The sequence below is a fragment of the Ascaphus truei genome, chromosome 21, assembly GCF_040206685.1.
Source record: "Ascaphus truei isolate aAscTru1 chromosome 21, aAscTru1.hap1, whole genome shotgun sequence".
Taxonomy (NCBI): Eukaryota; Metazoa; Chordata; class Amphibia; order Anura; family Ascaphidae; genus Ascaphus; species Ascaphus truei.
In genome coordinates, this window is record NC_134503.1 from 21,896,321 (window position 1) to 21,911,320 (window position 15,000).

The following is a 15,000-nucleotide window of genomic DNA, read 5'->3' on the forward strand; positions in this document are numbered from 1 at the left end:
TCCCTCTCTCTCTCTCCCTCACCCCCCCCCCTTTCCCTCACATTTACAAACGCGCTATTAGAGAGGGTCGGGGTTCCTTACAATGCATCTGATCTCAGACGCGCTATTAGAGAGGGTTGGGGTTCCTTACAATTTTTCTGAGGGTTCCGTAACCAATAAAAGGTTGGACGCCACTGCTTTAGGCAGCAGATTGGAACAACATAGCTCAAAATTATGGCTGCATTTAAACCCACTACACACCAAGACTGAACCCAAGTGTGATGCTGCATTAGAGGGCAGTGGGATTGGGGACACAGCATGTAGTGTGTATAATCCCAGGGGCAGCAGCAGGGACCATTATACTGTGTATTAGGGACACATACAGGTGGGCTTATTATAGATGAGTATCGTGTAGCACACACATGATCCCTGGAATGAAGGGTTTAGTCGCGTTTAGTACTTCACCTTAATGTCCCATTTGCTCCTGTCTTCCCGTCAGAGCTTTATTTAAGGCACAAATCGATGGAGGGAGAAGTGAAGACCCTCCCGCTGGAGAATGCCTCCATCCTGTCCGAGGGCTCACTGCAGGACGGACATCGCCTGTGGATCGGGAATCTGGATCCTAAAATCACAGAGTAAGTCATCACTTTTCTAGCAGGACCTGAATCACGGTGTGTGGGGTTCTGTATTAGTGACGTGCAGAGCCACGCCCTGCCGGGTCTCCCTGCCACGCAGAGCCACGCCCTGCCGGGTCTCCCTGCCACGCAGAGCCACGCACTGCCGGGTCTCCCTGCCACGCAGAGCCACGCACTGCCGGGTCTCCCTGCGGCGCAGAGCCACGCACTGCCGGGTCTACCTGCCACGCAGAGCCACGCACTGCCGGGTCTCCCTGCAGCGCAGAGCCACGCACTGCCGAGTCTCCCTGCCACGCACTGCCGGGTCTCCCTGCCACGCAGAGCCACGCACTGCCGGGTCTCCCTGCCACGCAGAGCCGCGCCCTGCCGGGTCTCCCTGCCACGCAGAGCCACGCCCTGCCGGGTCTCCCTGCCACGCAGAGCCACGCTCTGCCGGGTCTCCCTGCCACGCAGAGCCACGCACTGCCGGGTCTCCCTGCCACGCAGAGCCACGCACTGCCGGGTCTCCCTGCCACGCAGAGCCACGCACTGCCGGGTCTCCCTGCGGCGCAGAGCCTCGCACTGCCGGGTCTCCCTGCCACGCAGAGCCACGCACTGCCGGGTCTACCTGCCACGCAGAGCCACGCCCTGCCGGGTCTCCCTGCCACGCAGAGCCACGCACTACCGTGTCTCCCTGCCACGCAGAGCCACGCACTGCCGGGTCTCCCTGCCACGCAGAGCCACGCACTGCCGGGTCTCCCTGCCACGCAGAGCCACGCACTGCCGGGTCTCCCTGCCACGCAGAGCCACGCACTGCCGGGTCTCCCTGCCACGCAGAGCCACGCACTGCCGGGTCTCCCTGCCACGCAGAGCCACGCACTGCCGGGTCTCCCTGCCACGCAGAGCCACGCACTGCCGGGTCTCCCTGCAGCGCAGAGCCACGCACTGCCGGGTCTCCCTGCCACGCAGAGCCACGCACTGCCGGGTCTACCTGCGGCACAGAGCCACGCACTGCCGGGTCTCCCTGACACGCAGAGCCACGCACTGCCGGGTCTCCCTGCCACGCAGAGCCACGCACTGCCAGGTCTCCCTGCCACGCAGAGCCACGCACTGCTGGGTCTCCCTGCCACGCAGAGCCACGCACTGCCGGGTCTACCTGCCACGCAGAGCCACGCACTGCCGGGTCTCCCTGCCACGCAGAGCCACGCACTGCCGGGTCTCCCTGCCACGCAGAGCCACGCACTGCCGGGTCTCCCTGCCACGCAGAGCCACGCACTGCCGGGTCTCCCTGCGGCGCAGAGCCACGCACTGCCGGGTCTCCCTGCCACGCAGAGCCACGCACTGCCGGGTCTCCCTGCCGCGCAGAGCCACGCACTGCCGGGTCTCCCTGCCACGCAGAGCCACGCACTGCCGGGTCTCCCTGCCACGCAGAGCCACGCACTGCCGGGTCTCCCTGCCACGCAGAGCCACGCCCTGCCGGGTCGCCCTGCCACGCAGAGCCGCGCCCTGCCGGGTCTCCCTGCGGCGCAGAGCCGCGCCCTGCCGGGTCTCCCTGCCGCGCAGGGCCGCGCCCTGCCGGGCCTCCCTGCGGCGCAGAGCCACGCACTTATTATTAATGATAATTAATATCAAACAGCACGTGCATTAAAGGAACGTTCTCGCAGACGGATAAACTTGTGGGGATTTCCGTTACCGTGTTGCGCTTCCATCTATACCCTGTCTGTAGCGTCTGCCTGGCAGTGACGCCGGTTCTTTGCGCGGTCGCCGTGTTGCAGATCTGCCTGGCAGTGACGCCGGTTCTTTGCGCGGTCACCGTGTTGCAGATCTGCCTGGCAGTGACGCCGGTCCTTTGCGCGGTCACCGTGTTGCAGATCTGCCTGGCAGTGACGCCGGTTCCTTTGCGCGGTCACCGTGTTGCAGATCTGCCTGGCAGTGACGCCGGTCCTTTGTGCGGTCACCGTGTTGCAGATCTGCCTGGCAGTGACGCCGGTTCCTTTGCGCGGTCGCCGTGTTGCAGATCTGCCTGGCAGTGACGCCAGTACCTTTGTGCGGTCACCGTGTTGCAGATCTGCCTGGCAGTGACGCCGGTTCCTTTGCGCGGTCACCGTGTTGCAGATCTGCCTGGCAGTGACGCCAGTTCCTTTGTGCGGTCACCGTGTTGCAGATCTGCCTGGCAGTGACGCCGGTTCCTTTGCGCGGTCGCCGTGTTGCAGATCTGCCTGGCAGTGACGCCAGTTCCTTTGCGCGGTCGCCGTGTTGCAGATCTGCCTGGCAGTGACGCCGGTTCCTTTGCGCGGTCACCGTGTTGCAGATCTGCCTGGCAGTGACACCAGTTCCTTTGCGCGGTCACCGTGTTGCAGATCTGCCTGGCAGTGACGCCGGTTCCTTTGCGCGGTCACCGTGTTGCAGATCTGCCTGGCAGTGACGCCGGTTCCTTTGCGCGGTCGCCGTGTTGCAGATCTGCCTGGCAGTGACGCCGGTTCCTTTGCGCGGTCGCCGTGTTGCAGATCTGCCTGGCAGTGACTCCGGTTCTTTGCGCGGTCACCGTGTTGCAGATCTGCCTGGCAGTGACTCCGGTTCTTTGCGCGGTCACCGTGTTGCAGATCTGCCTGGCAGTGACGCCGGTTCCTTTGCGCGGTCACCGTGTTGCAGATCTGCCTTGCAGTGACGCCGGTTCCTTTGCACGGTCGCCGTGTTGCAGATCTGCCTGGCAGTGACTCCGGTTCTTTGCGCGGTCACCGTGTTGCAGATCTGCCTGGCAGTGACGCCGGTTCCTTTGCGCGGTCACCGTGTTGCAGATCTGCCTGGCAGTGACGCCGGTTCCTTTGCGCGGTCGCCGTGTTGCAGATCTGCCTGGCAGTGACGCCGGTTCTTTGTGCGGTCGCCGTGTTGCAGATCTGCCTGGCAGTGACGCCGGTTCCTTTGCACGGTCACCGTGTTGCAGATCTGCCTGGCAGTGACGCCGGTTCCTTTGCACGGTCGCCGTGTTGCAGATCTGCCTGGCAGTGACTCCGGTTCTTTGCGCGGTCACCGTGTTGCATATCTGCCTGGCAGTGACGCCGGTTCTTTGCGCGGTCGCCGTGTTGCAGATCTGCCTGGCAGTGACGCCGGTTCTTTGCGCGGTCGCCGTGTTGCAGATCTGCCTGGCAGTGACGCCGGTTCTTTGCGCGGTCACCGTGTTGCAGATCTGCCTGGCAGTGACGCCGGTTCTTTGCGCGGTCGCCGTGTTGCAGATCTGCCTGGCAGTGACGCCGGTTCCTTTGCGCGGTCACCGTGTTGCAGATCTGCCTGGCAGTGACGCCGGTTCCTTTGCGCGGTCACCGTGTTGCAGATCTGCCTGGCAGTGACGCCGGTTCCTTTGCGCGGTCACCGTGTTGCAGATCTGCCTGGCAGTGACGCCGGTTCCTTTGCGCGGTCACCGTGTTGCAGATCAGCCTGGCAGTGACGCCGGTTCCTTTGCGCGGTCACCGTGTTGCAGATCTGCCTGGCAGTGACGCCGGTTCCTTTGCGCGGTCGCCGTGTTGCAGATCTGCCTGGCAGTGACGCCGGTTCTTTGCGCGGTCACCGTGTTGCAGATCTGCCTGGCAGTGACGCCGGTCCTTTGCGCGGTCACCGTGTTGCAGATCTGCCTGGCAGTGACGCCGGTTCCTTTGCGCGGTCGCCGTGTTGCAGATCTGCCGGCAGTGACGCCGGTTCCTTTGCGCGGTCACCGTGTTGCAGATCTGCCTGGCAGTGACGCCGGTTCTTTGCGCGGTCACCGTGTTGCAGATCTGCCTGGCAGTGACGCCGGTTCTTTGCGCGGTCACCGTGTTGCAGATCTGCCTGGCAGTGACGCCGGTTCTTTGCGCGGTCGCCGTGTTGCAGATCTGCCTGGCAGTGACGCCGGTTCTTTGCGCGGTCACCGTGTTGCAGATCTGCCTGGCAGTGACGCCGGTTCTTTGCGCGGTCACCGTGTTGCAGATCAGCCTGGCAGTGACGCCGGTTCTTTGTGCGTTCACCGTGTTGCAGATCTGCCTGGCAGTGACGCCGGTTCTTTGTGCGGTCACCGTGTTGCAGATCTGCCTGGCAGTGACGCCGGTTCTTTGCGCGGTCGCCGTGTTGCAGATCTGCCTGCCAGTGACGCCGGTTCCTTTGCGCGGTCGCCGTGTTGCAGATCTGCCTGGCAGTGACGCCGGTTCTTTGCGCGGTCACCGTGTTGCAGATCTGCCTGGCAGTGACGCCGGTTCCTTTGCGCGGTCACCGTGTTGCAGATCTGCCTGCCAGTGACGCCAGTTCGTTTGCGCGGTCGCCGTGTTGCAGATCTGCCTGGCAGTGACGCCGGTTCCTTTGCGCGGTCACCGTGTTGCAGATCTGCCTGGCAGTGACGCCGGTTCCTTTGCGCGGTCGCCGTGTTGCAGATCTGCCTGGCAGTGACGCCGGTTCCTTTGCGCGGTCACCGTGTTGCAGATCTGCCTGGCAGTGACGCCGGTTCCTTTGCGCGGTCGCCGTGTTGCAGATCTGCCTGGCAGTGACGCCGGTTCTTTGTGCGGTCACTGTGTTGCAGATCTGCCTGGCAGTGACGCCGGTTCTTTGCGCGGTCACCGTGTTGTAGATCTGCCTGGCAGTGACGCCGGTTCCTTTGCGCGGTCACCGTGTTGCAGATCTGCCTGGCAGTGACGCCGGTTCCTTTGCGCGGTCGCCGTGTTGCAGATCTGCCTGGCAGTGACGCCGGTTCTTTGTGCGGTCACCGTGTTGCAGATCTGCCTGGCAGTGACGCCGGTTCTTTGCGCGGTCGCCGTGTTGCAGATCTGCCTGGCAGTGACGCCGGTTCTTTGCGCGGTCACCGTGTTGCAGATCTGCCTGGCAGTGACGCCGGTTCTTTGTGCGGTCACCGTGTTGCAGATCTGCCTGGCAGTGACGCCGGTTCTTTGCGCGGTCACCGTGTTGTAGATCTGCCTGGCAGTGACGCCGGTTCCTTTGCGCGGTCACCGTGTTGCAGATCTGCCTGGCAGTGACGCCGGTTCTTTGCGCGGTCGCCGTGTTGCAGATCTGCCTGGCAGTGACGCCGGTTCTTTGCGCGGTCGCCGTGTTGCAGATCTGCCTGGCAGTGACGCCGGTTCTTTGCGCGGTCACCGTGTTGCAGATCTGCCTGGCAGTGACGCCGGTTCTTTGCGCGGTCACCGTGTTGCAGATCTGCCATGTCTGTGCAGTGAGGAGGTTGCATCTTGTGTGACGGCTTTTGCTTTTCTTCAGGTACCATCTCCTAAAGCTCCTGCAGAAGTTTGGGAAAGTGAAGCAGTTTGATTTCCTGTTTCACAAGTCGGGGCCGCTGGACGGGCAGCCCCGGGGATACTGCTTTGTGAACTTTGAGACGAAGTCGGTAAGGATATCACTCGCGTGTAACGTGTATTGAGAGAGGGGCTTGCTCCGTGTTAGAGCGTGTGCTCAGAGTGGAAGATCTCTTTATACATGCACAAAGTGAAGTGTACGGGAGAACGGTTGAGATTCAGATTTTCTCCTTGGATCCAGGAGGCGGCCATCTTTACTTGTGGTTCCATTTATGACACAGGGAGCGGGCACAGTTATGAGGCAGGGAGTGGGAAGCGGGTGGTGCAGGGAGCAGGCGCACGTAGTGGGGAGCGGACATGGGGCGCAGGGAGCAGATGCAAGGAGCGTGAAGCGGGTGGCGTAGGGACCGGGAAGCGGGTGCAGGTAGTGGGGAGCGAGCCGAGGTAGTGGGGAGTGGGCACTGGTAGTGGGGCGCAGGGCACGAGGAGCGGGCGCAGATAGTGGGGAGAGGGCACGGGGCAGGGAGCGAGCGCAGGGGGCAGTGAGCGGGCACAGGGAGCGGTGAGCGGGCACAGGGAGCGGTGAGCGGGCACAGGGAGCGGTGAGCGGGCACAGGGAGCGGTCGCAGGTAGTGGGGAGCGAGCCGAGGTAGTGGGGAGTGGGCGCTGGTAGTGGGGTGCGGGGCATGAGGAGCGGGCGCAGATTGTGGGGAGAGGGCACGGGGCAGGGAGCGAACGCAGGGGGCAGTGCACAGGTAGTGGGGAGCGGGCACAGAGCGGACGCAGGTTGAGGGGAGCGGGCACAGGGAGCGGTCGCAGGTAGTGGGGAGCGGGGGCAGGTAGTGGGGAGCGGGCACGGAGCGGACGCAGGTTGAGGGGAGCGGGCACAGGGAGCAGGAGTGGGCGCAGGTAGTGGGGAGAGGGCAGGGAGCGGGCGCAGGTAGTGGGGAGAGCGCAGGGAGCGGGTGCAGGTAGTGGGGCGCGGGGGCAGGTAGTGGGGAGCGGAGGCAGGCAGTGGGGAGCGGAGGCAGGCAGTGGGGAGCGGAGGCAGGCAGTGGCGAGCAGGGGGCAGGGAGCAGGATTGTGGAGGCCGAATGTAAAGCTAGAATTCGTTGTGCCGTTTCTCTACATCCTGCACGAGATGCTGAGGAATAAGCAGAGTACAGTGAGGATCCTGCGTGTTCATGTTATAGTCACACGCGTCTTCATGTTATAGTCACACGCATGTTCATTTTATAGTCACACGCGTGTTCATGTTATAGTCACGAGTCCAGGGAGGAATTTATTTGTTTCATTTTGTTTTCAACAGGAAGCGGAAAAAGCCATTCATTGTCTCAACGGGAAGATGGCGCTTTCTAAAAAGCTGGTGGTCAGATGGGCACACGCACAAATAAAGGTAGAAACCCAGCATCATGTGTTTTCAATACACAACTACAGGCACCTGAGCAGTTATATTATCTCAGCTCTGCCTCCCCCGCAATTATATTATATCAGTGTGGCCCCCCTCTCAGTTATTATATTATATCAGCCCGGCCCCCCTCGCAGTTATTATATTATATCAGCCCGGCCTCCCTCGCAATTATTATATTATATCAGCGCGGCCCCCATCGCAGTTATATTATATCAGCCCGGCCCCCATCGCAGTTATATTATATCAGCCCCCATCGCAGTTATATTATATCAGCCTGGCCCCCCCTGCAGTTATATTATATCAGCCCGGCCCCCCTCGCAGTTATATTATATCAGCCCGGCCCCCCCTCCCGGAGTTATATTATATCAGCCCGGCCCCCCTCGCAGTTATATTATATCAGCACGGCCCCCCCTCCCGCAGTTATATTATATCAGCCCGGCCCCCCCTCCCGCAGTTATATTATATCAGCGCGGCCCCCTCGCAGTTATATTATATCAGCCTGGCCCCCCTCGCAGTTATATTATATCAGCCTGGCCCCCCTCACAGTTATATTATATCAGCCCGGCCCCCCCTGCAGTTATATTATATCAGCCCGGCCCCCTCGCAGTTATATTATATCGGCCCGGCCCCCCTCACAGTTATATTATATCAGCCCGGCCCCCCTTGCAGTTATATTATATGAGCCCGCCCCCCTCGCAGTTATATTATATCAGCCCGGCCCCCCCGCCCCCTGCAGTTATATTATATCAGCCCGGCCCCCCTCGCAGTTATATTACATCAGCCCGGCCCCCCTCGCAGTTATATTACATCAGCCCGGCCTCCCTCGCAGTTATATTATATCAGCGTGGCCCCCCTCGCAGTTATATTATATCAGCCCGGCCTCCCTCGCAGTTATATTATATCAGTCCGACTGTAGCCATTTTTGTCATGGTAGCAGCACTATAAAACCTCCCATTGTGTCATTGTTCAGATTGGGCTGCAGTTTCAAGTCTATATTTAGGACGTTGGCACCTCATTCCCAGCATCTCCAGGCAGTGACAGGACAGTGACACCTCACTCCCAGCATCTCCAGGCAGTGACGGGACAGTGACACCTCACTCCCAGCATCTCCAGGCAGTGACAGGACGTTGACACCTCACTCCCAGCATCTCCAGGCAGTGACAGGACAGTGGCACCTCACTCCCAGCATCTCCAGGCAGTGACAGGACAGTGACACCCCCCTCCCAGCATCTCCAGGCAGTGACAGGACAGTGACACCTCACTCCCAGCATCTCCAGGCAGTGACAGGACAGTGACACCTCACTCCCAGCATCTCCAGGCAGTAACGGGACAGTGACACCTCACTCCCAGCATCTCCAGGCAGTGACAGGACAGTGGCACCTCACTCCCAGCATCTCCAGGCAGTGACGGGACAGTGACACCTCACTCCCAGCATCTCCAGGCAGTGACAGGACAGTGACGCCTCACTCCCAGCATCTCCAGGCAGTGACAGGACAGTGACACCTCACTCCCAGCATCTCCAGGCAGTGACAGGACAGTGACGCCTCACTCCCAGCATCTCCAGGCAGTGACGGGACAGTGACACCTCACTCCCAGCATCTCCAGGCAGTGACGGGACAGTGACACCTCACTCCCAGCATCTCCAGGCAGTGACGGGACAGTGACACCTCACTCCCAGCATCTCCAGGCAGTGACAGGACAGTGACACCTCACTCCCAGCATCTCCAGGCAGTGACAGGACAGTGACACCTCACTCCCAGCATCTCCAGGCAGTGACAGGACAGTGACACCTCACTCCCAGCATCTCCAGGCAGTGACAGGACAGTGACACCTCACTCCCAGCATCTCCAGGCAGCGACAGGACAGTGACACCTCACTCCCAGCATCTCCAGGCAGCGACAGGACGTTGACACCTCACTCCCAGCATCTCCAGGCAGCGACACCTCACTCCCAGCATCTCCAGGCAGTGACACCTCACTCCCAGCATCTCCAGGCAGCGACACCTCACTCCCAGCATCTCCAGGCAGCGACACCTCACTCCCAGGATCTCCAGGCAGCGACACCTCACTCCCAGGATCTCCAGGCAGCGACACCTCACTCCCAGCATCTCCAGGCAGCGACACCTCACTCCCAGCATCTCCAGGCAGTGACACCTCACTCCCAGCATCTCCAGGCAGCGACACCCCCCTCCCAGCATCTCCAGGCAGTGACACCTCACTCCCAGCATCTCCAGGCAGTGACACCTCTCTCCCAGCATCTCCAGGCAGTGACACCTCTCTCCCAGCATCTCCAGGCAGTGACACCTCACTCCCAGCATCTCCAGGCAGCGACACCTCACTCCCAGCATCTCCAGGCAGCGACACCTCACTCCTAGCATCTCCAGGCAGCGACACCTCACTCCCAGCATCTCCAGGCAGCGACACCTCACTCCCAGCATCTCCAGGCAGCGACACCTCACTCCCAGCATCTCCAGGCAGCGACACCTCACTCCCAGCATCTCCAGGCAGCGACACCTCACTCCCAGCATCTCCAGGCAGTGACACCTCACTCCCAGCATCTCCAGGCAGTGACACCCCTCTCCCAGCATCTCCAGGCAGCGACACCTCACTCCCAGCATCTCCAGGCAGCGACACCTCACTCCCAGCATCTCCAGGCAGCGACACCTCACTCCCAGCATCTCCAGGCAGTGACACCCCCCTCCCAGCATCTCCAGGCAGTGACACCCCCCTCCCAGCATCTCCTGGCAGTGACACCCCCCTCCCAGCATCTCCAGGCAGTGACACCCCCCTCCCAGCATCTCCAGGCAGTGACACCCCCCTCCCAGCATCTCCAGGCAGTGACACCCCCCTCCCAGCATCTCCAGGCAGCGACACCTCACTCCCAGCATCTCCAGGCAGTGACAGGACAGTGACGCCTCACGCATTATTATACAGCATAGGGATCACAGTATCGGGTTATAGAGATACTCTGCATTATTATACAGCGCAGCATGTTCACGATCAGTGTATAGAAAAACTCTGCATCATTTTACAGCATAGAGCTATTCTTTTGTGTCCACAATTCTTCTTCTTCTGTAGTAAGTGAGGTCAGGAACCTAATTATAAAAGCTTGTCACAACGTGTGTGTGTGTGTGTGTGTGTGTGTGTGTGTGTGTGTGTGTGTGTGTGTGTGTGTGTGTGTGTGTGTGTGTGTGTGTGTGTGTGTCTCTATCTATATCTATATATCTCACATACTGTACCTAACTGGCATTTGCTCAGTACTTTGGTCGCAATTATATTATTGCAATAAGACTAGTAATTTGAGAAAATGTAACGCCTGCTTCAAAGATGCAATCTCACGTCATGTTAATGTTTTTTATTATTGGTTTATAGCTCAAAATCCCCTTAATCATATTGTTTCCAGTGTTTCCTGGATCAAGCCGTAAAGGGTTAATTAAAAAGACAATTCTTTTGTTTTTGTTTATTCCTTCAGCGATACGACAATTACAAGAGTGAGAAAGTTTTACCGATTAGTCTTGAACCTTCTTCAAGCACCGAACCTACTCAATCCAACCTGAGGTGAGTCTCGGATCCGGAGCGGGAGGTTGTAACGTGATCCTGTGCTCTGTGTTCCGAGGAGACGTCTCCTTCTGTCCAATTAAAGGTATCGCATCTCGCAAAGTGCCCGAGCCACAGGGTTTTAAAACGCCAATATTCAGACTTGTTGCGTTGACTTTTAGGGAATCGCGCACCGTGCTTCAGAGATGTAATTGTGGGGCTTTCCAAACCTTTTATAGTTTCTTCTTCAAGGTTCCTGCTACAGCGCAGTTAGAAGGAAACGTACATCCTAAAGCGATGCGGAGGGGTGGGGTCTAAACTGCAGGGAGCCGAGAGAATTAGCGTCAATTACCAGAGTAACATACTCTGCAGGTTGTGATTCCTTTTAATGGACCAACACATCAATTGTGCATAACCGCTTGAGATGGCAAAAGTCTCGTCATCTGCAGTCTCTAAAGCATAGGCCCAACGAAACAAGTTATCAGGACCCGTATTCAGGCGTGTGCAGGCGCAGAGGTGCGTGCGTGTACGCTTCAGAGGTGCAAAGAGGTCCCAGGCTGTAATGCTCACTGCTCCTCTGAAAGGTGGATTTGTAAATTATATATAAATATAGATCGTTTCTTTTAGAATGTTAAAAAAAAAAGGGGGGGGGGGGGCTATTCCTGAGGGGCCACTTTCATTGGGGGGGGCGGGGCCCCTTTCATTGGGGGGGCCCCTTCCACTAGAGCTTTGGCTCTAAAAAATGTCTGACGTGTGCAGTTCTGCATTGGTACCCGCGCACTTACCCATCCTCACAACACTCCACAACGTTTCTCACCATCTCTGCTCATCACTTTTAGGATATAGATGTTTGCTGATGCCACAGTACACTTGAAGAAGAGACCCGTGTGGTTCGGAAAGCTCTGTCCTTCACAACCTGCAATGAATCTGCACTTCTCCATCACTAGAACGTTTATGACTATATAATATTACACCCACAGCCAGCAGGTTGCGTTTCAGAGGTTTGCTCTGTCCTGGACTCTCCAGCACTGGGTGCACATGCTGCATCGCTGCTCACTCCTCATCTGGATGCTGCAAAAGCGCAGTGTGTGTTACAACGAGGCATCCCGTGATTGCCACATATGGACAATGCTTTTGTATCCTCACTAAAGGCTTCCTGGGGATACATCTTGACTCCTTAACAAAGACCTCACTTAGGAGCAGGCTGTATTTATTGTGTTTACGGCCAGCAGACATTTAATTGTTTCAAGTTTATTTTAAGAATCCGGGGGAAGAGGTTATAGCTCACAAGTCTTCAAACTGCCTGGAGCTCATCTGTATGCAGTTGGTTTATTAATTACCAACAGCAAGGCTGATATTTGAAAGCTTTGTAATCAGCCTGGCTTCTAAAAACAAACGAGTGTTTCAGGGCTTGTGCCGATCCTGTCAATCCCAAGGAGCAGGCAGCCGATTGGAGAGCAGCGTAGAATGGATGGACAGCATGGGGATCAAAAGAGCGGTGTGTTTCCTAGAGTCCATGAGAGGAAATGGAAGGGCATGTGAAGTCTGATAGCCTCAGGCTGAATGTTGTGCCAGGAAAGGGTAAATTGCAATGATTTCTGTGCTATTCATTCAGAACTTCAAACAGGAAGCTCACAGGCTCGGGGAATGAAGGTGAACTTTAGGACTTGAATTTGTAGGTCACGCGGTGGCTAAAGGAGGACAAAGACAGTGAGAATATCCTAATGTTGAGAAGTCCATCCTCAGGGACAGTTACAGAGACGGCGTCCGAGACAGGAGCAATAACTGAAGGTTTCTCAGAGAGCCGGTTACAGAGACGGTGTAACGAGTGCTCACCACAAACAGGACGGGACTGCAGGGCTGAGGTTGGCATGTTAGAATACACCGACCAACAAACGCGCAACCGCGTCCGGATTGCAGAGTCGTAGCTGGGTAAGGGTAGGAGAGGTCAGAATGGTCGTGATACTCGCCGTGGTCTAGAATTGGAGAAGTCGGATGGTCGTTGTGCGCAGCTGGGGTCCAGGACTAGGGAGGTCAGAATGGTCGTTGTGTGTAGCCGAGGTCCAGGGGTCAGAGAAGGTAGGTGTCCAGGTACAAGCTGAGGTCAAAAGGTACAAGAGATCAAGGCAGAATGCACCGAGCAACATTAGGGCAGCAGGATGCTTGAGGCAAGCACTTCATACATAAACACAAGTTTATGCTCAGCCAATTTGCCTAAGAGCTGGCTGGCATATAAAGCGCAGAGAGCCAATGGGAACGCTGCAGGCAATGAATCATCGCAGGTAGACTGTGTACTGATAGGCAGGGCCGGAGTGTATCGCAGCAGTGGAATAATTAATGTTAGCATTAACTCCTCGAGTGTTTCTGGTCATGCGACGCTGACGTGTAGTGGAGACAGGAGCGTCACCCACTGTGTCACGGGACATGTCACGGAGGCGGGACCCAGGTCCAATCCTCAAAGACTGCATCCGAGACAGGACCAATAACTGAACGTTTCTCAGAGAGACGGTGAAAAGGAGTGAAGGACTTAACTCCCTTTGCAAGGATCAGGAAACTACACACTAGTGTCAGGTTTGCTGCCTGAGGTGTGTGAAATGAACTAATTGAACAGGGTTTGAAAGACAGGAAGTAACTGCTTGTCAGAGTCCCTGTTGTAGTCTCTCTTAGAGTTCCTGTTCATGCCTTGTAAGAGAGTAGGGTCACATATGATTGCCTGTGACCCAGCTGGGATTCGCACCCAGCAACAACAGAGCTCCAGCCCGCAGGGATCCAGGCTCGTTCACCAGAGGGATTTGCCTGGGAACAGCTTGGAACCCAGAGCTCCACACCGCAGAGCAGCCTGCACAGAAATAGTACAAGAGACTTCCTGGGAGCAGCAGGACTGCAACGCCTGCATCTGAAGTTTGCCTGGAGAAACCAGAGACGCCGGACCAGCATAGTAAAATAAGACTTTCATATACATTGTTCCCTGACAGGTTATGTATTTTGAACTGGGAACTGGCCTATCCAGCCAGTCGGATAGATAGGGCTTGTACTGTTTATTTAGTGTCCAAAGTGGAGTAGGCTTTCTTTTTATGCTTTATGTTTTGCCTTAAAGGGACAGTGTACCCAATGTTTTGTTTGTGGAGAAATAAACCCCTCAACATTTTGGTTCACTCTAAAATTCATGTGTGGACTCTTAACTGACCTCGCCTACAGGCCGCTCCGTCACATATGGTGGCAGGGATGTGATGCAGCGTCTCCAGAGGTTAGAAGAAGAAACGTATGCAGAGGCCACTATTTAGATCTGGTTTTCACTAAAAAAAATTCTCTCTGGTTTCTCCATTTTCCCGCTTACCTCTCTCTGACCATCACCTCGTCTCATTTTGACTCTCTTGCTTCTCCCCTTCTCTACCTCCCATCTACCCCTCGTTTCTGCAGAGACCTGCGCTCTATTAACCTACCAGCTTTTGAGTCCACTTTACGTTCCTCTCTCTCCTCTCTCAGTTCTGGTCCAGACCCTGACAACCTGGTCAGGAACTACAACTCTGCCTTATCTCCTCTTACCTCTGCCATTGTACTTTCAGTGTCTCTTCTGCTAAACTTCCTCCTCTTTGGATCTCTCTGTGGGGGTACCCCAGGGCTCTGTCCTGGGACCTCTTCTCTTTTCTCTGTACACACTTTCTCTAGGTGACCTAATCACATCTCTTGGGTTTAAATATCACCTCTATGCTGACGACACTCAAATTTACTTTTCAACCCCTGACCTTACACCTGCTGTGCAGACCAAAGTTTCTGAATGTCTCTCTGCTATATCTTCCTGGATGGCCTACGTCGACTTAAAGTTAACATGGCAAAAACCGAGCTCCTCATACTTCCTCCCAAACCTGACCCTACAACCTCCTTCCACATTACTGTTGGAAGTACTATCATTCAGCCAGTAGCCCAAGCACTCTGCCTGGGGGTCACACTCGACTCCTCTCTCACATTCTCCTCTCACATTCAAAATGTTTCTAAAACCTGTCACTTTTTCCTCCGCAATATCACAAAGAATCGCCATTTCCTCTGTTGCTCGACTGCTAAAACTCTGACTCAGGCACTCATTCTCTCCCGTCTCGATTACTGTAACCTCCTTCTGTCTGGCCTTCCTGCCTCTCACCTGTCTCCCTGCCTCTCACCTGTCTCCCCTACAATCTGTCCTAAACGCTGCTGCT

General features: G+C 56.8%; 1 protein-coding gene across 2 annotated transcripts in view; it reads left to right on the forward strand.

The window, feature by feature from the left end:
• Positions 1–15,000, forward strand: part of RBM18 (RNA binding motif protein 18) — a 25,332-nt gene that overhangs the window by 1,866 nt on the left and 8,466 nt on the right. For both annotated transcript variants that reach the window (XM_075579337.1, XM_075579338.1), the window contains exons 2-5: positions 479–614; positions 5,826–5,952; positions 7,170–7,256; positions 10,743–10,828. In XM_075579337.1, coding sequence (XP_075435452.1) covers positions 502–614; positions 5,826–5,952; positions 7,170–7,256; positions 10,743–10,828 — 413 coding nt within the window. In that variant the 5' untranslated portion in view covers positions 479–501. The remainder of the gene's footprint in view (positions 1–478; positions 615–5,825; positions 5,953–7,169; positions 7,257–10,742; positions 10,829–15,000) is intronic.